Source organism: Zosterops lateralis, assembly GCF_965231275.1.
Source record: "Zosterops lateralis genome assembly, chromosome: 25".
Lineage (NCBI taxonomy): Eukaryota > Metazoa > Chordata > Aves > Passeriformes > Zosteropidae > Zosterops > Zosterops lateralis.
This window is the reverse complement of record NC_139785.1, coordinates 4,795,809-4,823,360: the sequence shown is the minus strand read 5'-3', so window position 1 is coordinate 4,823,360 and position 27,552 is coordinate 4,795,809. Positions and strand designations below refer to the sequence as shown.

The 27,552-nt window shown below is 50.4% G+C and overlaps 1 protein-coding gene across 2 annotated transcripts in view; it reads right to left on the bottom strand.

Annotated features, from left to right (window-relative positions):
• Nucleotides 1-5,323: 5,323 nt before the first annotated feature.
• LOC310918999 (opioid-binding protein/cell adhesion molecule homolog) overlaps nucleotides 5,324-27,552 on the bottom strand; it is a gene marked incomplete at its 3' end in the record, with an annotated part of 104,682 nt that continues 82,453 nt past the window's right edge. Inside the window, exons 2-7 of one of the 2 annotated variants that reach the window (XM_083878095.1) lie at nucleotides 25,360-25,592; nucleotides 16,076-16,201; nucleotides 15,654-15,800; nucleotides 15,434-15,554; nucleotides 14,893-15,044; nucleotides 5,324-5,424 (exon numbers count right to left, since the gene is read on the bottom strand). In XM_083878095.1, the coding sequence (XP_083734221.1) occupies nucleotides 5,324-5,424; nucleotides 14,893-15,044; nucleotides 15,434-15,554; nucleotides 15,654-15,800; nucleotides 16,076-16,201; nucleotides 25,360-25,592 (880 nt within the window). The remainder of the gene's footprint in view (nucleotides 5,425-14,892; nucleotides 15,045-15,433; nucleotides 15,555-15,653; nucleotides 15,801-16,075; nucleotides 16,202-25,359; nucleotides 25,593-27,552) is intronic. The other variant, XM_083878096.1, reaches the window with a different exon arrangement.

Genomic DNA, 27,552 nt, shown 5'->3' with positions numbered 1-27,552 from the left:
GTGAGCCCAGCAGGAATGCTGTCACAGGTAAGGCTTTGGTGAGTAGATGGAGAGAGTGTGAGGCACAGCTGCGCCCCACTTCCCTGCTCAGGACCCCACTGAGTGCCCCTGAACTCACTGTGTGGCTCTCAAGCACAGCTGCACAGCGTTGCAGGGGATGTTTGTGGAGCAGCTGAAGCAAATCCTGCGTGGGAAGGAGAGACAGAGAGATGTGAGGTGGGTGCAGGGAACAGGGTCCCCCGTGCAATGCTGCACACAGACGAAGCACAGCAGGATTGTTTGGGTGTAGGTGCATTTTGCTGTCCATGGAGCCTTGTCTTGGTCAGTCTCTTGGTTTCTGGTGGTGCTGGAAGGTTGCTTAGTGAGTTTGGTCCTCAGCCTCATCTGTAACCTCCAGGGTGCTTGGTTCTTCAGGTGACCTTACACGTTTGCAGGATCAGAAGTTGATTGCTATTGATGGCATGAGTTTTGTGTGGGTGTTTTTTATTTCTTGACCCTATGATGTAACCCAAGAGATGAGCATGGAGAAGAGGGATGGGAAGGTGTTGCTTTGAGGTGTGACATGCAGTGTCCAAGTGATACCAACATGGGGTAAAGAAAGAACCATGCTCAGGCTTTGTGGCACATCCCAAGTAAGGGACAGGGTGCTGAGGCTATGGGGACAGGACAGCTGGGCACAGGTAGCAGGGCCAGGATGGCAGAGATGATGGTGTTGGTCTTTAGGCAGTTCTTGCAACTCCCAGGTTGGACCAGCCAGCCACAGTAGAGCAAACCTGGTAGGAGAGGCAATGCTTGGCAGCTTGGGGGTAATGGGGAGGGATCCAGGGATAGGTATGGAGGTAACAGGGCTCTCTCCCTCACCTCCTCTCTGTAATTGTAACTTTTTTGGTGTTCTAGGTGAGAGATCAAGGAGTGTCCAGTGCCAAAGTAGCAGACAAAGAGGAAGTTAAAGAGAGAGAGGCGGCTCGATGGATGCATTTATGTAATAATTTATTGACATAGGTAAGGGTGTCTCTTGGTGCTGGGGAGGGATGGAGGTCATGGTCTGAAAAATGCCCTCCCTCCCCCTGGATGTAGCAGCTGAGGTCCTTGTCCTTAGGCACAGGTTGGGTGTTACTGAGGGCCATGAAGAAACATCCCTCTCAAGCCAGGAAAGGGAGATGGAGGGTATCCCATGGCCAGAGAGGGGCTGCATCACCTCCCTGTGCTCTGTGGGGACAGTGCAGTGCAGATGAGGCATCAGGATGTGCCATGAGAAGGAGCGTTTGGGCATCTGTAGGTGTTCACTCCAGTGGAGGCAGGTCCAGCCCTGGGTATCCAGCAGAACTGGCATGGGAAGATGGGAAGCATTAGGGAGGCTCGGATTTTGGTGGGATCCCCAGGGGCCACATGCAAGGCGTGAGTGTGCTTTGTGCTTCATGGCACCTGTAGTTACATCAAATCAACCCTGGCTCCCTTGGGTTGGGGTTTTTGGAAGAGGCTCAAAGCAGAGAGTCTCCCATGGAGGTCACCAGTGCTTGATTCACTGCAGGTGACATTGAGGAGAGAGGGCAAGGTGACATATCCCTCCCAGATCCCTTCCCTGAGGAGGTTGTTGGATTTTGGGAAGCACTTACCTTTCTGCTGGGGTCACTCGAGGGGGACAGCAGAGGTGTTCCTGATGTGCAAGGTCACAGCAGCTCATAGCAGTGCTGGGATGGAGCTGTTTGCTTGTTGTGGGGTCCAGGGAAAAACTCCTGGGACTGGGCTTTTCATTCCTGTGTTGGGGAAGATGAATGGAGGTCTCAAAGTGAGCAAGACTGATGGGTCTGTCACAGTCCCACTGCCCCCAGTCTCCTGGCAACATTAGAGGAGCTTGTTGAATGTTTTCTCCTGGTTGATGTGGTGTGGAAAGGTGAGGCATCCCCTGAGAGTGGAGGGCACAGCCTGCTGTGAGATTACAGCCATGTCAGGGAGACAGATGCTGAGGGTCACGGCTCTTCTGCTCCTGGTCCTCGAGGCTTTTGTCCTTCGACAAAGATGTTTGGTCTGCATCACGCTCTGCCAGATCACAACAGGAGCAAACCTTGGGAGAACATTGTCTGCAGAGGCATCTCTTCGTGGGGGCAGGTTTAGTTGTCAGAGTGAGCATTGTTGCAAGATGATGGAGGAGATGCTGGGAATGTCTCAGTCGTGGAAAAGAGGCCCCCGATCATGCTGCTTCCACTGAACACAGGTGAGTGATGACAACTAAGACAGTCCTTACCCTGCAGGGACTCCGTCAACAGGTGTGTGCTCATTGCTCGTCAGCAGACAGAGGTGGGCAGGACCTGGGACTCACTGGTGGATTCCCGGGGGAGATGCATGGATGGAGTGAAGGATGACCCAAACAGCAGCAGGCCCCCAGCTGTGGGGCTTGAAGCATCACTATCACAGGGGATGATCAAAAGAGGGTCCAACCAAGTGCTGGCTGAGACCCCAGGAGTGGCAGAGGTCCCAGGCACTGGGGACCCCTCCCAGCTCAGCTCAGCAGTTGCCCAGCACCGCATCCCTTCCCTGGGGTGCGCGGGGCCCGTGAAGCAAAGCCCCGAAGGTACAAAGTTCGTCAAACTTTATTGATACACTGCACAATCACAACCATCTCTTATTCTTGCCGAATTAGAAAAGGTTACAACTACAATGTAACATGCACAAATCTCAGGTAGTATAGCCACCCTTGGAATACAATGATCGACAGAAACTCAAGACCGGCCATCACGGCCATCAGCAGGAGAGACCCGAGAGCCACACTGCCCCCACCCTGGGCACCCGGCCACCCCCCTGGGCATCCAGACATGGAGAGCAGTGGTCACAAATGGGTCTGCCACCCAGCGGGGCCGGCCTCAGACAGCCAACACGTTCCTCACAATGGCACGTTACATGGCACGAGAAAGTCGAATGCCGTCCCAGCAGGGGACAGGGGAGCCCACCCGACCCAGGGAAAAGGATGGGATGGGGGCAGCCCTGGCACCAGGCCCGCCAGCCTCAGTGTGTGCGTCGTGGCATCTCGTCGCCGCCACTCTCTGATTTGCCGTGGCCTCTGGCCCTGCCATTCTGCAGCGTTTCTGCTGTGGGGACAGAGAAATTCGGGGCTGACCAAGGAAAGGGCATGGGGTGATAGCGGGGGACTGCTGTGGGGCAGTGCAAAACCAGTAAAGGCATCAGGGCAAGGTGTGTCCTGCACCCACGGTACTTTTGGAGCGGGCATGTGGGGAAGGATGTGCGTGCTGCTGTGCTGTCTGAAGACAGTGCCATCCCCACGTGACAAACATGCCCGGGGCCATGGGATAGGACCCAGATCGCTGACAGTGCCACCTTTCCTGCATGCCAGTGGAGAAGCAGAGCAGCACCGCAGGGACCGCAGGACGCGGACTCACCCAGGCAGTGCCGGATCCCTGTCCACCAGGTAAGCCAGCACTGGGGCAGCCCCCGCCTGGGACCAGGCGTTTTTTGTCAATCAGCCATGGTACACGTTGAACATCCAGGGTGAGAGGGGGGACAGGAGCATCCATTGAGATTTTGTAGCAGGTCCTGGGCAGCCCACTGAGAACAGAGATGAGGACGGGCATGGCTGCATAGAGAACAGGGTGGTGGCCCATCATGGCCTCTGGCTCAGGGTGGTTTTTTCCATCTTGTGTGCTGAGGGCTGGCACCCCAGCTTCCTTCCAGCCACAGAAAGCAGGTTTGGGCAGCAGCAGAGTTTGCATGGGGAAGACAGCGTGTGCGTGGCTGTTGTTCTTAAGTCATCTCACTTATGGAGGGAGAAGGAAGGGACAAGGCACGGGGAGGCGCCGGGTCAGGACAGGGGACACTCTGTGTGCTTGCTCAGTGCCTTGCTGTGGTCGAGTCTCCCTGTTGCAGCAATAGGGTCCGGTGCCACACGTGACTTTTCAGGAGCAGGATGGGAGTGTCCATCCCCAGACTGTGGCCCCAAAGCATTCCTGGGTGGCCGTGGAGTGACAAGAAGGCTCAGGGCTGCCACAATGTACCAGGCAAGGGGGTCCATGGTGCACAAGGCTATCAGGAGAACAATTCCATATGCGGGGAGATGACATGGCCACCACCACCATGGGTGGCAGCTCCCAGGGCAGCTGGAAGAAGCAGAGAGGGCAGAGTCTGGGTGTGTCTGTTTTGGTGTCGCAGGCAAGTTGCAGCAGGGAGCATTGGAGCCATCCTTGTCCCTGCTGTACCAGCACAGCAAATCAACAGAGCCCAGGCCTCCTCCACAGGGTCAGACACATTGGACTTTGCTCAGGCAGGGGCATGTGATGGGCATGAGACAAGGCAGAGAGTGAAGACATTGCAGCTCAAGGCCCTCAGAGGGGCAGAGACACAGACGGTGATGAGTGTCAGAGCCATATCAAAAGGGCCTTGCCAGCTGGTGTTTCGATCTGTCATTCAGAGCCTCTACCCCACACTGGTGATGCTGTGCTTTTGATGTGCAGGTTGGAAAGTGCTTGGAAAACAAGCCCAAAGTAAACTCCCCAAAAAGTGCTGGCAGAGCATCAAGGTGAGAGCTGTGGGGCAGCCCCTGCCATCACAGGGGCAGCAGCAGAGTGGGCAGGGATCTGGAGCAGGGAGTGAGGCCTTGACTGCCCGATGCAGCAAGAAGGCTCTAGTCTCTAGGAGCGCTGGTGGCAGTCCCCAGGGTCCACATTCCTGGGAGAGCAGCCTCGTGTCCTCAGGAAGGTGAGGGGGGTTTAGTGGGAAGCACAGGGGTACGATGTCAGCTGGAATAAAGAGTAGTGGAAAGTGTGTGACCCTTGAAGGACAGCTGGTTGTGTGGGGTGACCCTCTCCCAAAGGGCCAGAGAGAATCCTGTCAGGAGCAGAGGCAGGTGATGGGGGCCTGGCGACATCAGGGTGCTTAGGGAGGAGCTTTGGCGACGAGAACTGACATTCAGGACCGAGAGGGCTGAAGGCAGAGCCAGGAGGCTTCAACCTTGGGGTCTTTTTGGGCATAGGCGGCTTAGTGAGACGACGAGACGGACATCCCGGTGAAGGCTCTGGGCGGCACCCGCCCCGACGGCTCCGTGCCCCCAGCGCTGGCCATGGGGCAGCCACACCCCCGGGGCCATGGTGGCGGGTGACAGTCTGGTGGCACGTGGTGGGGTCTGTACAGCGGAACCGGCGGCGAGAACGATCCCGGCACGTGGGAGACGGGGCCATCCTCGGACGCTCGGCGCCGCCGCCCGTCCTCCGGTGCATCGCCCGTCCCGTGGAGAGGAGTCCCCGGGCGGCGCGGCGGCCGAGCCCACGGCAGGGGAGAGGTGCGGCGAGGCCTCCCGGGACCCTCCGCTCCCTTATCAAAAGTCGAGGAGGAGGCGAGCCAGGAGGGTGGCCCAGAGGCAGAGGCCGGCAGCCACCCGGGACGCGGCGTTGCCACCGTCGTGCACCGCTCCAGGCCCTGTGTGGAGGAGAGAAGAGAAAAAGACAAAGGACAGCATTAGGGCCAGCGCTGCAATGATGAAATAGAGTGAAAGGAACCCACCTCCCCTACAGTTCTCCTTCACATCCCACCCCTAAGATGACCGAGGTGTTGTGTTCCCCCTTGGAGGGGTGGTGGATTTGTCCATCATTTGGAGAGGAGGAGGTGAGGAGAGCTTGAGGAACACTTAAGGGAGGCACAGTCCTTGTCTGAGGAGGAGGATGCCCTGGGCAGGTGTCAGTCCAGCCCCACCATGCTGGGAGGTTGCCTTCCTTGGAGAGTCCTGATGCAAACAACCATAGTGCTCCAGGGTGGCACAGCTCGTGGCTGGTAACGAAGGATTGTCCACTCAGGAAATGGAATTGTCCAGGTGAGGATTCTCAGGTATGAAGGAGCATTCTGGAGTTGCTGAGGGGTTCTTGGAAGGCATGTCAAGCAGGGAGGAGGCTGGTCATCTAAGCACACCGCTGGAGTGGAGATTGTTGCTTTTTTGTGTGTTAGGGCTGTTATTTGGGCCACAGGGCACACAGTGGGCCAGTCAGGATGGGATGAGACAGCTGGACAGAGTGAGGGAAACAGAGGAAGCCACCACACACTCTACCACAGGGCTATGGGTCAGTCTGCATTCCCTCTGGCCATGCAAAGGCATTGGGGAAGTCACAGGTCTGAGTCCCAGTACTGGCATTCTGAAAGGGAAAAAATACAGAAATAAGTGCTCAGCTGTCTTAGCATCAAAACTCAGGGCATGGATGAAGTGTGAAGTTAATGGGATTCTTATGCATTTGTGAATATGCTCTCAGGCCTCCAGTCACCTGGAATGGGTCCATCACAGGATCCCAGAATGGTTTAGTTGGGAAGGGATCTTAAAAACCATCTTGTTCCACCCCCTGCCATGGGCCAGGAACTCTTCCATTATCTCTGTTTGCTCCAAGCCCCATCCAGCCTGGCCTTGGACACTTCCAGGGATGGAGCAGCCCCAGCTTCTCTGGGCAGCCTGTGCCGGGGCCTCACCACTCTAAAAGTGAAGAATATTTTTCCCAGTATCTGATCTAAACTCATCCTCTTTCAGTTTAAATCCATTCCCCCTTGTCGAGGCCCTTATCAAAAGTGCTTCCCCAGCTCCCCTGTAGCCCCTTCCAACCCAAATCATTCTGTGATTCTATGAAATCATATCCAGTTACAATAATTTCCTCAGGATGGTGTTATTCCTTGTCTTTTTATCTACTGATTTTTTGTGAACATTCATCTTAATTCAGGAAGAGGCAGAGGAGAGTCTGAGATGTTAAATCCAAGCACTTGCCAGAAGGTGAAGGAAATGATGGGAAGATTGAGTGATGAGCAAGAAGCTGTGTCATGCCCATGCTCAAACAAAATTGATTATAAGAGCACATGATCATCTAAGGGGGAGTAGAACTGCTATGTCATAATCAGACATTTCCTTGCTGAATAGACCTTGTGATATGAAAGGTGGAAACCCACATTTGTTAGGGGCAGGTAGAGCCTTTGCAGGCAGAATGGAAAGGGCTTCTTAGCTTGGTTTCTCTCACACCTGTTTCTGCTCCTTCTTCTTTTGTTCTGACCCCTCAAACCAATGGCAGCAGCTCAGCACATCAGCCAAAACCATAACAATAGTGAAAATGTCTGCAGATTTAATACTGAATGCTGATTAGCCTTAAACTTTTATGTATTTACACCTGCCCAAACACTGCTAAATCAGTGCCTTTCTCTAGTACCTCTATAGATGTGGATTTTAATGTGTGACTAATTCTTATCACTATTTTCTAGTTCACAGTTCTGCACTGGTTATTGGCTTTGATTTAATGACACTTTTAGAAATTTCATAATCTATCCTAAAGCAATTGCATTGTGGTTGAGTTGGAGAGCTCCCAAATAGATAAGTCACCTAATGCAGAGAGGAAATAAAACTAAAAATGCTGGGTCATTACTAGAACAAAACAAATATTTTCTCTTAAATTTGTTCTTTTCTGTGGAAGAATGCATTCTGGTATCAGACAGCTTGGGCTTGTAAAGATTGTAAAGATACTCTACAGAGGAGACAAGAATAAAGATACAGGGACAGAATAAAGTAGTAATTAGATACGATCATGAAATCAGGGCAGATGGCTCATTTCATCACAGGCTGCCTGTGACTCCTGGGTGTTCTCTGAACTGTCACTCCCTATGGGAAAAAGACAGCTCCCGTCAGGGCAGGGAGAGAACTCCACGAGGCTCCCCAGCCCTCCCAGCAAATATTTTTGCTTTGCTCAAATCCCAGTGCCTGGCATTGAGGTGTGAGTGCACCTGGACTTTGGCTGCCCCTACTCAGCTTATTTATTACTGCAGTTATTTATTATTGCTTGCTTTTGGTTTTCTTCCTCTTGATTTATTTTGTGTCCACTTTTCTGGCAATTTTCTTCCTTTCCTGGCTGTTTCTTTCCTTCTCCGTGAGGCAACCTTAGATTTTTTGAGACCTTGATTTGAGTACAGATGGCAAGGTTGGGATTTTGTTTCTCTCCTAAGATCTTGAATACAAAGGTCAGAAGGAATCAGTGTGTCTGCAGTGAATGGGTTTTCTTAGCCTGTGTTGGAGTTACTCTCAACTCCAGTGTGAGCCATGGGAATAGCACAAATGCTTACAGAGCTAAGCAGTCTCTTCACATGTACCAAAAAATAGCTTTTCCTTTCTTTTCCTGCCAGGAGGAAAGTCCCATGCCTTCCACTTCCCTCCTCCCAATTTGTTGCACAATTGACCTTTCTCCAGGTGAGATACAGACAAGTGGAGATGAAGAATTTAGAATGTGTCTCTTGCTGCTGTCCATTTCCAGGACTCAGGAGAAATGGGAAGGGAATGTGCCCATGCTCAGGGTGCTGCTGGAGCCTCTCTTTCCAAGGGGGCTCAGGAAAAGGCAACAGTTCCTCTCTGCTTCTCATGGTCTGCAACAGCAGCTAATGAGGGAAAGTCTGTCCAATTCTTCATGTCTGAGGAAGTCTTGGGGACCTGCTGGGGGGAAGTCTGTCCAGTGACTCATGTCTGAGAGCAGAGGCATCTAGAGTAATTCTTGGCAACCTCTCCAGGATGAGATTTTTCTTGATATTTTCCCTTAGGTAACTGCACGGTCCTTCAAGGCCTGTCCCTGCTCATTGAAGGGAGGTTGGACTAAATGACCTTTAAAAAATCCCTTCCAACTCAAATTGTGATTCTAAGAAGGCTCCAACAGGGATGTTCACCCCAGTGACTGAACAGCAGCCCAGCACAGAGCAAGGAAGAAAAAGTGGTGGGTTTTTGCAGACTAAAAGGAGACACAAGTTGAGCAAGATTTAAGGCCTGCCACAAACACAGACCCTGGAACACCATGGTGATTTGAGCAGTGACTGTAGGTAAGCATTTTATAGCATAGTATAATATATAGTTTATTTATAGCATCTAATGGCAAAGTCAGCAATTGGCATTTCAGGAAATAGTTAAGGGAAAACACAGAGTAAGTACCAAACACAGGAAGACAACTGCACATGTGAAATATAGGGACCAAGTGGAAATAAAAGTGTCAAAGAGCAAAAATCCCACATATATAGGAGGTAGAGAAGATAATAGGTGAAGGCAAAGTAATCCCACAGGATAAGAAGGAAGTTGTCCCTCATCCCTTCACTGGAAGATGGAGAAGAAGAGAACACTGATAAATACTGAGGAAAAAGAAGATATCCCATTTCAGCTCTGGCTTCATTCACCAAAATATGAAGGAAGCTGTTCCCCCTCACCTCCAAAGCTGCCCAAACCACAGTGCCATGGCACAACCTCTGCCCCCCATAAAAGTGCTCCTGTTTGAGACTCACAACTAATTTAGCCAAGTTTATTAAAGCCTAATTATTTATCTGTGTGCTGCTGATGATTAAAGCCTTACCCTGAGTGATGTGTCATGTTAATGATTGTCTAATAAAGCCTGGTCTAAGGTTTCAACCTGTGTTGGTGTCTTTGAAACATTTCACCAGATCTGCAGCTGCAGAAGGTAAAGGTCAGGATGGACAGAGGGACACAGAGATCCAGGGGTCCCAGCCAGAAGACATGGAGCTGGAGAGTTTTACTCAATCTTCTCCTGTTAAAACTGTGTGCAGGAGGAGCTGACGTGCAGACAGGCCAAGAGGGGCAGGTGTCACAGGACATGGGTGGGATGGAATTTGGAGGCACAGCCGGGACAGGGGACAGAGGGAAAGGCCATGGAACCAGTCATGAACAACTCATGGTGACAAGGAAACTTGGAAGTCACCAGGCCAGCTGGGGTGAGGGTGGGACTGACACAACACTGGCACCATGGCAGGCAGGTGTGGCACAGCGATGGCACACGGGGGTTCCTTGGTGTGAAATGGAACTGAAGGAGCCATGATGGGGACACAAACTCAGGGTCAAGCTCTGATGTCACTGCCTGGAGTTGGTGACTTCAAATACTGGAACAAGAGAGATGGTTGAACTCACTGGAGCCCAGCGTGGTACCCAGAGATGGAACGTGACATCAAATCATCCCATGTTAATTGGCTGATCCCAAATAATCCCAGTGACCTAAAGTAACCCCAAAGTGCTCCGTAGAGTGAGTTTGACCTCTAGTAACCCCAGTGACCTATAGTAACCCCAGAATCAACTGGTTGATCTCAAGTAACCCCCAATGACCTATAGTAGCCCCAAATATGAACTGGTTGACCTCAAATAATGACCTCAAGTAACCTCAAAGTGCTCTGCACAGAACAAGTATGACCTATAGTAACCCCAATGACCTATAGTAACCCCAAAATAAACTGGTTGACCTCAGGTAACCCCCAATGACCTCTAGTAACCCCAAATAATAACTACTTGACCTCAAGTAACCTCAAAGTCCTCTGCAAATTTGACCCCTAAGTAATCCCAATGATCTTCAGTAGTCCCAAATGATTGAGCCAAAGTAACCCAATGTTCTAAAACAATCATAAAGTACTCTATGGAAAGTGAGCTTGTCCCAGGTAACCCCAAATGCTAATTAGTTGACCAAATAATCCAAATTAACCCCAAGAGTTTGTCCTTTCCAGCTCTCTTGGAGCCCCTTTAGGCACTGCAAGGGACTCTAAAGTCTCCCCAGGGCTTTCTCTCCTCCAGGTGAACACTCCCAGCTCTCCCAGCCTGGCTCCAGAGGAAAGCTGTCATTTCCTGAGGGGTGTTTGGAGCAGAAGATGCTGGGGGGATGGATGGCTCAGCCCAGAGTCATGAAGCCCCCAGCACCAGCCACCTGCCCAGCTCCCACCCAGAACATCTACACAGCATAATCCACTCAATTACAGCAAAAAAATAATTTTATTGTTGCCTAGAGAGAATGGATATCTTTGTAATTCCCCACCCCAGAGTGTTCTGCCCCCTGCACTGCTCCCAGCCAGGCTGGCTGTGGCACCATGGCACAGCAGTGTGTGACCACCAACTAGTTCCTGAGCTGTCCACCAGCAGATTCCTGAAGCAAAATAAAGCTGAGAATTGCAATTCTCCAGACTCTTTGGCAGCAACTTCAGAGCTTACAAATCTCAGACTTTTTGTGGGGTATTAATAATGGCAGGTGGCAACTTGAAGAATGATGAAATGAGGTGTGAGCTGCTCCCTTGACCTGAAAAATCAGTGCTGGTGGCAGACACAAAAGAGCATTTAGACAGACTGACCTGCCCTTCGAAGTTCCTGTAATGCACAAAAATAGATGTGGGGTAATTACTTTTTCTCCTGTGCAAAAGACCTGGCTCAGATTTATACTCCCTGAATACCACACTGCCTCCTTCTCCTCTCCTTACTAATTTCCATTCCTAATATCGCCTAGGTTTGTCAGATTACTGGTTTGTGTGCACAAATAAACACAGAAAATCACTGCAATCACAGACACTCCACAGCAATAGGTAAACAGGGCAAAGATGCTATTTCTTACCTTTTTTTTTGCATATGTTTTGCATTGATTCTCTTTTCTGCAAAATTCAAATATTTGTAGTGAGGCCCTGGGAACTCAGGTTGCCCAGAGAAGCTGTGACTGCCCCTGGATCTCTGGAAATGTCCAAGAGCAGGTTGGACATTTGGGCTTGGAGCACCCTGGGGGTGGAACTGGATGAGCTTTAAGGTCCCTTCCAGCCCAAACCATTCTGTGATTCTATGAGTTGTGTTTTAAGTGTTTTAAGTCAAGCAGTCTTTAAATATTGAATCAGAGCTCTTATTCTTAAAGACATAATTGCTTTCCCTTGCTTTTATGTATTTAGTCTGAAGCTGCTGATTCTTAAGAGAGTGCACAATAAAGCATGAAAAGATTTTTATCTCTCCATAGAATAATTGGTTTAAATCACATCTAACACTTGGTGTTTTAACTTATATTCAGTTAACTCACCCAATCATCAATCACAAAGATTATATATTAGAAATGAGACCCTGAACGTTGGAAAAATGCAGATGGCATCTTTTGTAAAACATCTACATCTCTCTTTATTCCAACAGCTCTTCAATGGAAAGGGCCAATAAAAGGTCCCAGAGCTCCCAGTTTGGAATGGGGGCTTGGGGGAATTTCCCTTGGTGACTGAGGGGCATGCTGCACTAGAAAGAGATGTAAAAATCCAGGTTTGGGTGAGTTTGCCCCCCTATCTCCATATAAAAATGTGTGTATATAAATAGCAAGTACAAAATGCAACATGCTCATCAAAAAGTGAACTCAGACATTACATTTTTAAATAAAAGAATTAGCAGATTTCCAACCACTTGTGCTCCTCTCCCCTTTGGCAAGGGCTGATAGAGACTGTCCAAGAAACACCACGCACATACCCAAATAGAAGCTCTCCACAGAGCCCATCTTTTCCACCCTCCCCTGTGTTTCCAAGAAGCTGCAGTTTTGACTGACAAGCTGTTGAATTTCACAACATGTTCACAAAATGAAAAAAGCGCAATCCTCGAGGAGGGATGGAATCCCACCTGCTTATATTCCTTTTTGAGCTCACTCCATGGCCTGCTCCTCACTGCTCCAGAGTGTTTCACTCAATGCACACTTGAAAGATGGGAGAGGTGGAAACAGAATATGAATGTTTGCCTTTTTTCTCCATTAAAAGTTATGAAATTAAAATAGCTTTAGGTATCCCTGAGTGTTCACATAGCAATATCCAAAGGATGTGCCAATATCCTTTCAAAGACAAATTTAAGCTTCAGTGTTGGTGCAGGTAAATAACCCCACAAAAACAAACGAAACATTTTAAGTTTCAACTTTTCCTTCCTAAGGCTTTTTCTTGCTGTCTCATGAGTAAATATTTTCCTAGTCTTTTTTATATAAAACAAAGATTAGAGGAATATTAGTATTCCACTGAACAGACCATTACTAGCAGGAGTTGCTACAAGAGAGTTTGTTAAACTCAGCCACAGGATTGGGCTCCTACATCTCACTTTTTATGGATGATTTTTAATATCCCAGTCTTGTCATCAATAGAATCACCTCTAATGTACTTCACTTCAGCCTGCTGGATGTGTGTGGAGGATTAATTTATTAAAACAAGGTGAAATTTTGTTTTCTCTGCATGTTGGCATCAATTAATAACCGGTGTGAGAGGATTGCTGTGCTGCCACGGGAGGAGTGTGTAAAGAGCAACACTAACTGCTGAGAGAAGGAAAAATACCTGAAAACAGATGCTGTCAAATGAAAGATAACCACGAGATAGTTTGGAACAAACCCAAAAATCCCTAATCCAGTCTCCTTCTGAGGAGAGGGAGTTACCTGCACTGCAACTTATTCTTTAGTTTGGTTTCAAGTCATGGAAAAAAAGAGACTTAGGTGATATCATTTTGTCTCACATCAGAGAAAGAGCAAGTGCAAGAGTGCCAGCAGGACAAGAAAACAGAAACAAAAATGGATATTGGGAAAACTAGATTGGAAATTTAATGTACTTATTTATGTGCTAAATATCATAAATACAGTATTTACTAGAGAGACTCATAGAATCATCAAGGTTGGAAGAGACCTTTAAAAGCATCAAATCCAACCATCAATTCAGCACTGCCACTGTAACTCCTAAACCCCTAAACCTTATATATATATATAAAATATTTCATATATCTTGTAAGTTCTATATTGCATATAAAAACTAATAATGTATACTATATATTCTATAACTTACATACCATGAGTATAATACATAATATATAATAAAGAATAATATGCTTATATAATAATAATATATATGTCAACAAGACACTATTATTAAATAGAATGTATTAATATTTGTTTTCATATCTATATATTTGTGTTATTGATATTATTAATAATCTATACTACCTTATATTTGTATTATATTACATTATATATAGTCTGTTGTACTGTACTGCATTATACTGGATATTGGGGAAAATTTCTTCACCAAAAATGTAAAAACACAAGAGAATAGACCAGAACAGTGGAGAGGGGACAGAACCCAGAGCTTTGACTCAAAGAGAAGAAATCAGGCCAGGACAGAGGAGAACTGGTTAGAATAGAAAGGTCTGGACCAGCCCCTACCCAAACACCACAGACTGGCACTCACCACTACAAAACACAACCCTACAAAACACAACAGGACACAGTGGAGCAGAAAACACCCGAATGGGCCAGCCAGCCCCACAACCAAAGCCAAAGATGTGCCCTTCCCACCATCAAAAATCACCCCCAGACCCCACCACAGTGCAAAGCTTGGCTCCCACTGTCCCCCCTGATGCTGCCAAAGCCCAAGCTGGTGTGGAAACTTCTCCCTCTCAACATCTCCTTGAGCCTGCTACCTGACTTCCATCCTGTCCCTGCTGCTGGAGCCCTGCTGGGGGAAGGCAGGTTCCTGCTGTCCCCCCTTGGATTGTGACAACCCTCTTGGCTTGTCAGGATGCCAAAGGGACATGCCACAGGTGCACACAGCCTTCCTCAGTGACAGCTGTCCCCGATGACACCATTCCTCAAATACCTTCCTGCCCTTGGCCACCTGAATCACCCAGGCTGACATCACCCATCCTGCTACTTCCAGCACAACGTGATCCCTGCTGACAATCCTGGAAAGGAAAAATCCCCACTCTGCACCCGGAGCGCGTTCTCACCTGTGCCAGGCTCCCTCCTCACCCCTGTACTCCACAACACCAGGGCTCAGCTGAGTGCTGGCCAGTGTCAGGCTGATACAGATCTCCTCCTCTCAGCATCCTCTGGCAGCACCTCACTGCTTGGGGTTTGTGCTGTTTGGCACCTCGATGGACCAGGAACACCAAATACAGCCAGCTCCGCTCCATCCCTGCATAAATCCAGCCTCCTTCTCTTCATCCTCCTTCTCTTCATTGTGCTCTTCAAACTCCTCTTCATCCTCCTCCTCCTCCTCCTCTTCTTCATCCTCCTCCTCTCCAAATGCCTCCTCGTCACTCTCCTTCTCTTATTCCTCCACGTCACCTCACCTTACCGTGAAAAACCCAGCACCTACCATAGAGGATGATGCTGGCATTGGTGTTGCCCAGCTTGTTGGTGGCCACGCACGTGTAGTTGCCGTAGTCCTTCTCTGAGACGTTGAAGAAGGTCAGTGTGGACAGGCGGCCCTTGCTCTCGATCCTCACACCCTCCAGCCCGTTTGCTAACCTGCACAGAAAAGAGGATAGCAGTGCTGGGAGAATGGGGATGGGGCTCTGGGATGGATCTTGCCCCTCCCTGGGCAGCCCTTTGCTTCCCACCAGCCAAAATCACTATACACTCACACATTCCCTGACTGCACTTGTGCAACCCTGGTTTTTAAGATAAACCCTCCATCCCACTGTCCATCCCATAACCCAGCCTGACCCATATGTACCATAGCCACCATGCTGGGAGAAACAATTCTGTGATTTCCTCAGTGGAGCACCCACCAAAATGAGTTGATTCCAGCCTTTTTCCACACGATGCCCTCGGGCACTGTCACCCCTCTCTACCTCCTCACCTTGTCACCTCAAGACTGTGACTGTCCCCCCATCCTCCACTGCCTCTGCCCTCACCTGGTGTCCTCCTTGAACCACTGAAACTCCGCCACGGGGACGGCCGAAGCCTCGCACTGCAGGATGCCCTTCTGGCCCACCGAGGCACCCGTGTTCTTGGCGTTGGAGATGTACGGAGGGTCTGCAGAGAAAAGGAGACATGCCAGTGTGACATGGTGCTGTGTCACACTGTGTCACACCTATACCCATCTCTCACCATTCCCCTGTGCCCTGCACTCACAGTTGACAGTAACTTTGACTTTCCGCACGTCCGGGACGGCCACGTCGTTGACGGCGCTGCATTCGTACTCCCCGGACTGGTCCCGTGTGATGCCGGTGATCTCCAGGTACTCGTCCTCACTCACAAAGGTCTGCCCTGGGGGATGTACTGAACGTGTGGCACCGTCATCCATGGACACCAACACCATGAAATTCCCTGTGCCCCTGCCCCAACACCCCCCGCCTGAGCATCTCCTTCATCCAGGAAGCGTTTGACAAACATCCTCAGCCCCATCCCAGGCCACACCAAAATGTCAGCACCTCTGGTTGCGAGTCACCTTAATGCCACCCTGACTGCCTCTATGGGGACAACCATGCATCCCATAGAGGCCAAGATGAGCCCTCCTCAGACCCAGGAAGTCCATCCACCAAGCAAGGGCTCACCTTTCCCGGAGAGGTGCCGCCACGTGACGGTGGGCTCCGGTCTCCCAAAGGCCAGGCACATGAGGGTCACGCTGCTGCCCTCGTTCACGGTGATGTCCGATGAGATGTTGACAATCTGAGGGGGCACTGCAAGACATAGAGGCCACCAAAGACACCATCAACACACCAGCTTGCCAGGCACAGCTGGGAGGCGCCAGCCATGAGGCCTGTCCTGGTGGCCACTCCATTGTCCAGTCAGCAATTCCATGGCTCCAAACCAGTATCTTGGACTGGAGCCAAGCATGGATCTGGGGTGTGGAGGGGTCCACTCACTGTGCCAGCCCCCCCACTCCATGGCTGAGACCCCGATAACCAGCTCTCGTTATGGCCTGTGACAAGACTCATATTTTAGCATATTTATTAAAGCTGTTTAAATTACTGAGCGTCTGCTCCTTCAATACTGGCCAGGGTGATTTATATTACTCTATCCCCAGATACTCTATCTAATAAATAACTTGGCAATCTCCGTACCCATAAATATCCCTGGCCATGGCAAAAAGCAATTAAAGCTCGCTCGCCGATGCTGCTTCCTGGTGCTCTGGGCTGTCGGACACAACCCCCTAAAGGGTCTGTTCCCCCGGGACTAAATGAGGCCATATTTAACAATCCACTCCAAATGAAACAGCATACCTAAATGCCAGAAAGGATGCCCTGTGCCCCATCCTAAGCACACAACATGCTGAGAGCCCAGGGCAAGTGGCATCAGGTGCCCAACCCTTGCACCCAGGGCTTTTCTGCAGTGCTGGGATTCCAGGATAATCACCTGAAAACCAAAGTGGCCAACGCCAGCACTGCCTGCAAGGGAAATTGGTGTTGCCTGGCTCTCCTCACACCCCCAGGGAAGCTCTCCTCACACTCCCAGGGAGGTTCTCCTCTCTCCTGGCGCAGCAGAGGCGGCACAGCAGGATGAGCCATGGCAAAGACGTGGCGTGGGCTCTGCAGCCCTATGGGTTCTGCAAAGCAGTAAATTTCCCAGCAACTTGACACATTAATATAGAAGTACAGTCTGTTATAGCAGAGGGAGATTGTCTGAGTCCTTCAGGGGAAAGCAGCAATCCAAAAATGAAAAGTGTGTGCCGGCAACTGCTGGAAAATGTAGTTAACGCTCGGAGCAGAACCGGCCAACTCCGACAGCGCAGCCACAATGAGCTCTGGGAAGGCTGCAAATGGCCCTTCCTCACTCAGACAAGATGACACTAATCCATATTACCAGCATCCTTGCACCTCTCCCCTCCAGTAACAGCACCTTAAACTGGTACCAGGAACATCTGAAAACTACAAGAACATCCAGGGTAAGGCTTCCCACAACTGAGCATTTTTCATCTGCTCCTGAGCCTGCAAACCAGACCTCCTTGTGAGCAGTTTTGGTCCAAGATGACATCATCATCATTAGGGGACCATGCTGAGACCTTGGGATGTCACTCCTGCTCCAGACAGCACTTGTCTCTTCCTTGTGTGCTTTTGCCTGCAGATGCTGGACTAGAGCGATGGTGTGTGATGCAGAGCATCAGCAAAATCATGGTCATTGTTCTATCTTTGCCCTCCCAGCCACCTCCAGTTCAAGGCTGGCATCCCTTTCCTGCCCCCTGAGTCCCAAACCACAAGTACAAAATGAGATGCAGAAACTGCTGCTCTGGGCACAGATGTGAGCCTGTCCCCCTCCTGGGCACAGAAATACTTTCATTCCTGTGGAAAAAATTACCACTACCCATAACCACTACAGTCCCAGTGCTGCCATTCAGAAAACCCCAAGCCACACAAACCCACACGTCAGCCTGAGTGCCCTTCCCCTAGCAAAGGATGCTGACACAGACATGCCAGCAGGTCTCACAGTGGGGAACTGCATTTCCTGAACATCCAGAGGCCAGGGAAGCACAGCTGTGCTTCCACTGCCTGCCCTAATCCAATCAGGAATGTCCCTGTGAGCCAGCAGGGACATACAGTGGAGGGACACCCAGGGACAGCACAGGGACCTCACTGGGCAGCTCAATACTCATGACTGAGATCATTGTCTATGAGGTTACCAGGACTTGGAGAAGGACATTGAAGGACCTTGATTACATTTTTATAGATCTCACTGACTGGGCTGTCAAGGATGGTGTCTCAAGGACGCCCTGGTTTGCCATGGGAGGATTTAATCCTGTGGAAGGAGTGGGTGAAAATTTGGGCCACTTGGGGATGCAGGCAGGGTGAGTTTGGTGTCAAATGTGACTGTGTGGATAAAATCAGCCTGCAGCCACACCTTGCCAATGCCATGAGACATGGATGGCCAAGGTATGGCTGCCCTGACAAGCACATCCCACTGAAGCTGCCTGGTTTCAAGGTGGTTACAGCTCGGGATCAGTGCTGGGCATGGAGTCCAAAGGCTCTCTCATGCCCTATAGATCCCTCCTAGTCTCCTCCCAGGTCAGGCAGCCCTACCAATTCCTTGCAGTCCTCCAGCATGACTATGGGTGCTGTTCCTAGTCCTTTACCTGCTCACAGCATCCTTTCCCTGAATTACCTTTTCTTCCCTATATTTCCCTCCCTCTGCCTTACGCAGCTGAAGTGAGAAAAATAGCACAGAACACCATCTCTATCCCCTTTTATGCACAGTCCTCCCTCACAGAAGTTTACAACTACAAGCAAATTGAATAAAGAATAAATCCCGAGGAGGCGATGAGCGGCACGGTCTCACCGGAGCGACGAGCGGCACACAGAGGGTTTCGTCAGCCCCGCGTAATATTAATCACAGGGAAGTTAATGCATAAGGTTTGGTAAGCCAAAAAATACATTTACACTGTAATTTCTTGTTTGTTGGGAAAGCCGGTGAGAGAAATTGAATGTGAAAGCGATGCCACTAAATTCAATAACAATAAGCCCGTGATTTATCCCCTTCCTTTACCACTCGAGACCTGCGCCGCCTGATGTGCTGATCCACACTCTCTGTGGGGCCCAGGTGTGTGCCAGTGTCTGCCACCATCCGTGGGGACTGTGAAGTACCATCACCTCCAAGACTGGGCCCTGTGGGTCTGGCCACGGGATCACACCTTGGTGACACTGCCATGTCCTGTGATGCTACAAACAATACTCAGGATATCTGTGAGACTTTCCCCAGTGTGTCCCATCCCACCATCCTCTCCGGACACCAGTGATGGCTTTGCACTTGCTGTCCCATCTGGGGGTCAAAAGCAATGGGAAAGCTCAGACCAAGCATGAGGAGGGATGGTCAGGGACAGCAGGAACGCCTTGTCCCTGCTAAACCGTGCGGGGAAGGGCTGCGTGATCAGCGGCTGCACATGACGGTGACGCACAGGACCGTGTGCAGGCTGACTCATCCCCGGCCGCTCCGGAGCGCTGATCCCTACCGGAGCCACTCGCCACCGCCGCCGTGGCCCTGGATTATTTTTAGCAGCCAGATCATTACTGCTGCACGCCTCGGAGCGGAGAGCCTGCATGAGCACAGTGGCTGACACATGCAACTGATGTCCCTCCTCCACATCATTAGCTCCTAATCCATTAAAAGAGGTCTCTTCCTACACTGATGATAAGGGGAGATGGCAGATGGATAACTATGGGCTCTTCAAACCGCCAGGCAACAGCCACTTGTCCACCTCTACTTGGGGTTCAGGTCCCCACACGGGCAGCAGAGAAGGACATCTCATCCTCGGAGCTCTGCAGCCCCCGTGGATACTGTCACACCTACAGCACACTGTGCTTCTGCCCTGGCACCTCACTTTCAATGCCCTCTCACACACCTCATATTTTGGGGAGATGCAGCATTCATGCAGCTCTCTCACCTCTCCAGCTGCAGTGTCCAGCTGTGTCCTGTGACAGGCAATGCTGTCACCAGCAGGGAGAGTGACTGTCACCCTAGCAGGGGAGAGATGCCTGCAGGAGATGATGCTGCCTCCCTTCCCAGCACCTCAGCTGCCTATAGCCCCAGGCATCTCCAGCTCTGCACAAACCTCCCCAGCACAGGCAGGATGGGGCTGTCAGAGGTGTCACTGTGCAAGGTCTCATTAGCGTACAGAAAGTCAGTACAAAGGAGGCAAATATGCTGAAAGCTCACATTTTGCCTGTGCTTTCCATCTCCTCCACTGATGAGAAGCACAGTGGGGTGGCACCAGGGCCTCCTCCAGTCCCTGTGAGTCTGCTGAAGGCATCAGCAAGATGAGACCTTTCCTAGAAAAAGCTCCTGCTTGGGGCTGATGCCCTTAAATGGGGCACCTGAGAGCCAGCTCCTGGCTGGCAGATGGAAATGGATGCTTTCCCTCTCTCCAACTCATCATTTTTGGGGTGCAGGAGATACCTGTGAGGACACATAGAGTAACCCTGTGCAAATGCACCTCAGTGTTCCCACGGGGAAGTGACTGGGGCAAGGAGGGGGCACAGAGGATTTTAATAACATGTTGCTTCTCGGCAGCGATGATGATCATCTCTGATCGAACCATTCTGGTGACAGCCCAGTCTGAGAGGCTCATCAGAGCTGATTTTATTGAGATAATGGATTAAGCACTTCTAACAGCTACAGTTTGGTCAACAAAATTATTTTCTCAAATTTCCCTGACAGGCAAGCTGCGTGTCATGCCCTCACTTTTTCTACAGGCGCTCCACTTTGGTAATATCTTCCTTTTCCCTTCGCTTGAGGTCTTGAACACCCTCTTTTCAAAGCCTTCCCCCTGTAAAACACTCTCTGTGGGATCATTTTACAGGAAGGAACGTGGCAATAATGAAATGCAGGCACTGAGCACCCTTTGCCGGGTGGAGTCGCCCGGCTGCTCACAGTGCATCCTTTTTCTCCAAGTTTTCACGTTGAGACAGGGAAAGCAATAAAACCGAAACTCACAGTGTTATACCTACTGTGTAACCACCTGTCAGTAAATTTATGAACAATTAGGCAGTGAGAGTGCTTCCCAGGGAGCTATTTGTGCGCGAGCTAAAACGTTCTTTCTGTTCGGAAATATAATGGGGAAACAACTTCACCAGCTCTCCCTCCTCTTCCCCAGTTTTGTTTTTTTGCAGTAATTAATCCTCTGTTGCTGCCGGTCCCTGTGGCACATCTGATGGCTCCTTTTCACCTGTTCCAGGCAGCTTTGAGATTGGGAGCCCAAGGATGCTGCAGGGTGCACCCCATCCTGTCACTTTCCTGTTCTCCCCTCCGGATTTTGGGTTAGCACATCGTGGCAGGGATAGTGGCTGTTCCTGTCTGGGAAGTGTGTGCTGTTTTGTGCCTGCCAGTCTGACTCTTCCTCCTTCCAGACCTTCCCCCTCTCCCTGCCTTCACTCCTTCATTACTCTTTCATTTCTCCCCTTTGCTGCCTCCTGCCCTTTTGATGTTCCTGTGCTTTTCTGTGTGTGCACATTTCCTTCTCTTTTCCCTTTGTTCTAGGGTCTCTGGGCTTTTCTTCTCATCCTTTATTTTTGTTCCCCCCCCTACTGCCCCCTCATAGTTGCTTTCTTCTCCAAACTTTGCTATTCCTTCCGTATTTTCTCTGGGCCGCTTTGTTGAATTCACTGCCACACTGCTCCTGCATCACCATCATTTGGCCATTTTCACTCTCTTGCCCATCCTCTGCTTCCTCAGGGAGGAAAGATGGCTGAGATATGGCCTAACTGCAACTTTTCATTCCACCTTTCCCCTATGGAGAAAAAATATCTCAATGGGGGTGGCTTGGTCAGGGAGGTGGCCCTTTGAATGCCTTAATGAGCCAGCTGTTATCACGAGGGAAAAATAGAAGACTCAGTTTGGTTTTTAAACACCCATGGAGAAGGTACATCTGCATTGCTGCTGCTTTGAGAGGTGGAAAATGAGACACAGGAGCTCCAGGAGAGCATCCCTAAGTGCATTTGGATAACACACCACACAACCACACCCTGTAAACGGAGGCCATGGCCCTTCCAAACCTGTCCTGGTTCCCAAGGAGAGGAAAGCAGCAAACACCAAGATGGGAAATGGATTGTGCCACCCAGAAACAAGAGAAACAGTGCTGGGAGAGGCTTCAGTATGGTCAGAAGGATTAAGACAGTACAGGGAAGAATTCTCTAAATGAATTGGAAACAGAGGACACCTGAGAAATACCAAAGACCATGGTTAGGAAGGGATGGCCAGTACCAACATTCACCACCAAAATCTCCACCAAGAGGGATCCCAAGCTCACAGCCTCCATCAAAACACTGACCCTGAGCTCCACGTTTGGGACTGAAGTACACCCTGAAGCAGCCCAAGCCATGAAGGCAGAGCTGTGTCGTGCCTGTGGTCTGCCACACTCCTCACACCAAAACCATCCTGCAGCACGATGCCATAAAGGTGTGCCAGCTCCTCCTTTCAAGCCCGCACCTCCCTGGAGCTCTCCCTCTCCCCCTTTTTGAGAGGTGGCCTTTGTAGTGCTCACCCCAGAGGCAGGAGGGCTCACCAAGGTCCTCCCCACCTCAACTCCACTCCAGCCTTTATGACAAAAGGAGGATGGGGTGGCTCATCTTCCACTGTGAGCTTAAATGCCTGTTCTCTCTGCATCCCAAACTCTCCCCAGAACACGCAGTGTGCCATAAGCACCACGTATGTCTCTGAAAGCATCCATCCCTTCGTCACTAGGCAGCTCCTGACAAAAAGAGGAAAAAGGGAGATGAAAAAAACCCTCTGGCTTCCTGCCATCTATGCTCTTATAAACCCTGTTAACGGCTGTTGCAATGAACCAATGCAAGAGACATATTAATAGTGCTACTAAGAGACACATTTACTGTTGACGGCGATTCCCTGGCAGATTTATTGCTGGGTTGCTGGGAGGGAAGGCTGGGCCCCTCAGTAGCACAATTAAAACCCAATTGAACACAGGCACAAAGAATCAATACTCTCTCCGGCCAACTTTTAGTTTTTCAAAATACAAATAGAAATTAATTGACCTGAATATAGTTGCTAACTGGTCATTACTGCTTGTTTGCCATCCTGCTGGCACAGTGAGGGCAACAAACAGAGGACAGACCTAAACCTCAATTTTGAGGCCAAAAACAGGGCTTTGCTCCCATCCCTGTAAAGTGTGTGCTCTGCTTGCAGTAACAGCCAGGAGCAAATCCATCTTTGGAAAATCACTCCTTTCCTCTCAGCACTGAGCAAAGGACTGTGTGCTGTTCACCCTCACAGAAAGCACAATTTACCCACCAAGGAACTGCAGTGGAGCTGAATGATAGAATGGCTTGGATTAGAAGTGACCTTAAAGATCATCTCATTCCATCCCCCTACCATGGGCAGGGACAACTTCCACTATCCCAGGTTGCTCCAACCTGTGTCTGACCCGACCTTGAACACTTCCAGGGATCCAGGGGCAGCCACAGATTCTCTGGGAAACCTGTGCCAGGACCTCACCACCCTCACAGGAAGGAATTTCTTCTTTACATCAAGCCTAAATTTCCTCTCTTTCAGTTTGAACCTATTATTCCTTTTAACTACAATTCCTGATGAGGAGTGCCTATTGACTTCCTTCAGATACTGGATGGCTGCTATGGCATATCCACACAAACTTCTCATCCTCAGGCTGAGCTGGGAACAGAGCACAGGAGGATTTGCCTCTCTCATCACCACCGTCAAAGGCACCTACAGATGGCTTTTCTCAGCTGGGCAAACCATGTGGTTTGAGCTTAACATATTGAAAGGGAAGTACAGACACTGCTCAGCATGGACCACTTGACCTGCGCCTGCACCCCCAGTTCCTCACACGCTTCCCTCCAGCTGTGCAGAAGTGACACTGCTGAGAACCACAGTCATCGCTGCGGTGGGAGCAATTCAACAGGACTTGCTCACACCAGGAAAAAAAAACTTTCCTCGGCACAGTTAGGAATGCATCACCACCTGACTGTCACTCTGGACACAAATTCTCTCTCACCTTCACCTGCCCATGCCTGGAAAGTGCCTGCATCACCCTGAAAAAGGGGTGAGGGCAGCGGGGGCTGAGCATCGCCGCCAGTTCACCTGATTTCATTAGGTGCAAAGCACTCGGATACTTCACCGGTGTTGACTGGATGGATTAGCACGATTAGAGAGCAGACAGGATAAACAGATTAAACCTCACAGATGGACAGCTTGCACACAACTCAAAAAGGAAGGGAGAGACAGCTCTGAACAAGGGGATGGAGGGATGCTTCCAGTGGATCTCCACTCCTCTCTGCCCGAGGTGAGCATCCCCCCTTCTTCACCACAGCCTGGTGCACACAGTCTGGGGTTTCCCAACACACTCCCACAACCACCAGGCAGGAAAAGCTGTTGGATAGGTGGCCATAATCAACCCCTGCCTCTAGCCAATGAGAAGGGTACATAAATACATACATAACTCTGTTGGGGGCTTCTCAGAGACCTGTCGAGCCTGAGAAAGTTTTCAGATTTGCTCATTGCAAAATCAATACCCATCAGCTGTTTGAAATTAAAGGAAAGATTAGGTCCTGGTTTTATACACGCTTTATTGTATTCTGAGAGCTTTCTACTCAGCCAAATAAATCTTCTTTAAGAGGATTAGGAAACTTTCATTATCTTTATCTAACCTGAACTAACACTAACTCTGAAAAATTAATCTAGAGACCGGACAAAAGCCAGTAGCTGGTGCAAAGCCGCAAGAATCCAGAGGCAGCATCCATCAGAGTGGTAGTGGTCCCTCTGATCTGCCAGCACTTGGATCCCCCCATCAGAACAGCCTCAGGACTCTGCTTTGCACCCCAACAGCATCTGCTATATTGATACGCTTGCCTATGAATCCTTATACCAAGAGCTCTTCATGGCCCCACAGTGACTTCAACCTCCCTCCCAAAACCACGGAGGCTTGGGCTGTTGGGATCTGCTTCTCCTCTGTGCCTGGTAACATGTTGCTTTTGGTTCTCCTGAAGCATCTTCAAACGTGTGCTTGAGCACCTTGCTAATAAATCTCTGATGGAGAAAGCTCAGCAACATGGTTCCAAGAGTGGAGACAGGTGAAATTCACAGCAAGGCACAGGCAAAGGTGGAATAAAGAAGAGCTCAGCAGCCCCACTGCCAGTTCTCAGGTGTCCTCTGCCCCACATGATGAATGTACAACACAGCAAGGCTGAGACAGTGCACGTTCATCTCCTCCTTGGCATGGCATGCACTTGTCCACACCACTACTCCCATGCCATGCAATCTCTGAAACAACTAATGCTCCCTCCAACCCCACCAACCAAGAGGGCCTCCAAACCCTTCCCCAATCCAGGCAGCCTTCCAGATCAAACCATGCTGCAACAGCATGAGGCATGTTCAGACCTACCTTGCACGATGAGATGGACGCGTGAGGTCTTGGGGTGATTGTCTGTCTGCACGGAGCAGGTGTAGGGGCCCTCATCGTATATGTCCACGTTGTGTATCTTGATGCTGTACTGGGTCTTGGTGTTGGACAGGATGACCACACGGTTGTCTATAGACCACTTGTCATTGCCGGCATAGAGGATGGTGCTGCGGTTCAGCCACGCTACCCGCGTCACCCGGTCATCCACAGTACACCTGCAGGGGACACACAGAGAGAGGGTCACACACCCGGAATGGGACAAACAGAGCATCCCAGGTCCCAGAAAGGGGTGGGGGCAGGATGGGAATGTGGCTCCCACAGCAGGAGATGCTGCATTGCTGTGGCTGTGCTCCCTGTTTCCACATCCCCCCATCGTGTGGGTTCGGCAGAAATAAAACATCCCTTTTTCTTTTACAGGCAACTGGGGAACCACAGACAAAATTCCCATTGTTTGACCTCTGCAAACCAGGCAGACCATCTCTATCCCCCTTCTCGCCCAGCTCCACAGCCCCCCTTGCCTTCGCTGTGCACTGAGAATTCCAGATGAAGCTGTAAAATGTGTTGACAGTTCAGCTTGTCGGCACAGCCCTCGAGCCATCCCCGGGGTGATAAACACCCCTACTGCTGGGGACAGGGGCCACGGCACATGCACAGGGAGAGGGGAAGAACAGAAACAGCTGGAGATGGCCATGCTAGCGCACAGGGAAGGGAAGGGAACATTTGGATAAGCAGCTGTAAATCCTACAAGTGCCTTGAAAACACAGCGCGGTCATTTCCATTATTTATTTCCTGCCTGGCTCCCACCCTCCCTGCTCTGAGACGTGCAGGAGCTCAGCAGCTCCAGTCCACGGCAGTGAGTTACACTTGGCAAAGAATGGGATGGGGGGGGAAGGGAATTAAAATGTTCCTGGAAAACATGGCTTTTTCATGTTCTTTGATAGATTCTTCTCCGTCTATTTACTTATGGCCTTCTCTGCTGCCGCTGTGGTATCTGCAGCAAAAGCACTGAGCGTTTGGTTAAATTAAGAGCCCAGCATCTCTTGGGAGCTTCCCCTTTGTCACCTGAGGACCAGGCAAGGGACACTTTCTCTCGGCATAAAAAAACCCCCAGGAAAATCAAGCTAGATGTGAGCTAATGCTGGCAGTGGCAGACCTGCCACAGCTTTGTGCAGCCAGGATCGTAGGAAAAGGCACCTACAGTCAATCACGAAACTCATGCAAGTCCCTCTCCACAAGTCTGTAAATTCAGAGAGGGGCTGGGAGGCTGTTCCTGTCCTCGTCCCCATTGCATCTCCTCTCCTTCCCAAGCTCTGGGGGTGTTATATGCCTCCCCTGCTGAGATTGCGGAGCGTCACCTCGATCGAGATTATTAATCGGGCGCAGGGACGGGGCGATACTTGGCATGTTTGAGGGTCCCCCCGGGTGCTCAGTTCAGAGGAACGAGCCATATATTCTCCTGCAAACAAGTAATTTTCCCCTTGCAGGAGCTGTACGTCTCTGCCAGCCACATCACGTAGGGACGGCGGGGAAGACGGATGGCCCTCCACTCCTGCCGTGGCACCGCCAGCACAAGGGGAGCCTGCCTGGTGTCAGACATGCCCCGGCGCCAGCCTGGCTCTGCCGGACCACGGCAGCCTTGTGCCGGCACACGGCATTGTCCTTGTCGGGAAGCCGAGCCTTTTCTTCCTTCAAATTAACTGGGGGAGAGCTAAGCACAGCCGAGTTAAGTTCGGCCCTGGGGGATTCCAGTCTAGTGGACTATTACTGCTGTCTCACTTCATTATAATGAATAATAAAGAGATACTTACACACGGCTTCTGTAAATTATTCATTGCGTGCACTGAAAAATCAGGGCAGCAATATGTAAAACAGACAACTCGCATGTCTGCGCTCATATAAATATCCAGACTACAGCCCTGCGAGGTACTCTCGGGTCCCCTCATTAGGGGTGAAGCACAAGGACTCGGGTTTGAAGTGACAGGGATGAGACGCTCGTGCCGGCGCTGAGTGCGTTCGACTGTCGCTGCCCAGCTTCGGCTGGCGCATATGGGATGTGCTTCCCGAGGAGATCTGGGGCTGCTCCAGGACACCTGAGATCGGGGGTGGTTCATTCTGCATTCACAGCTCATGTTTACATCTCAGAGCTGTACCCATGCAGCACCCAGGGATGACCCA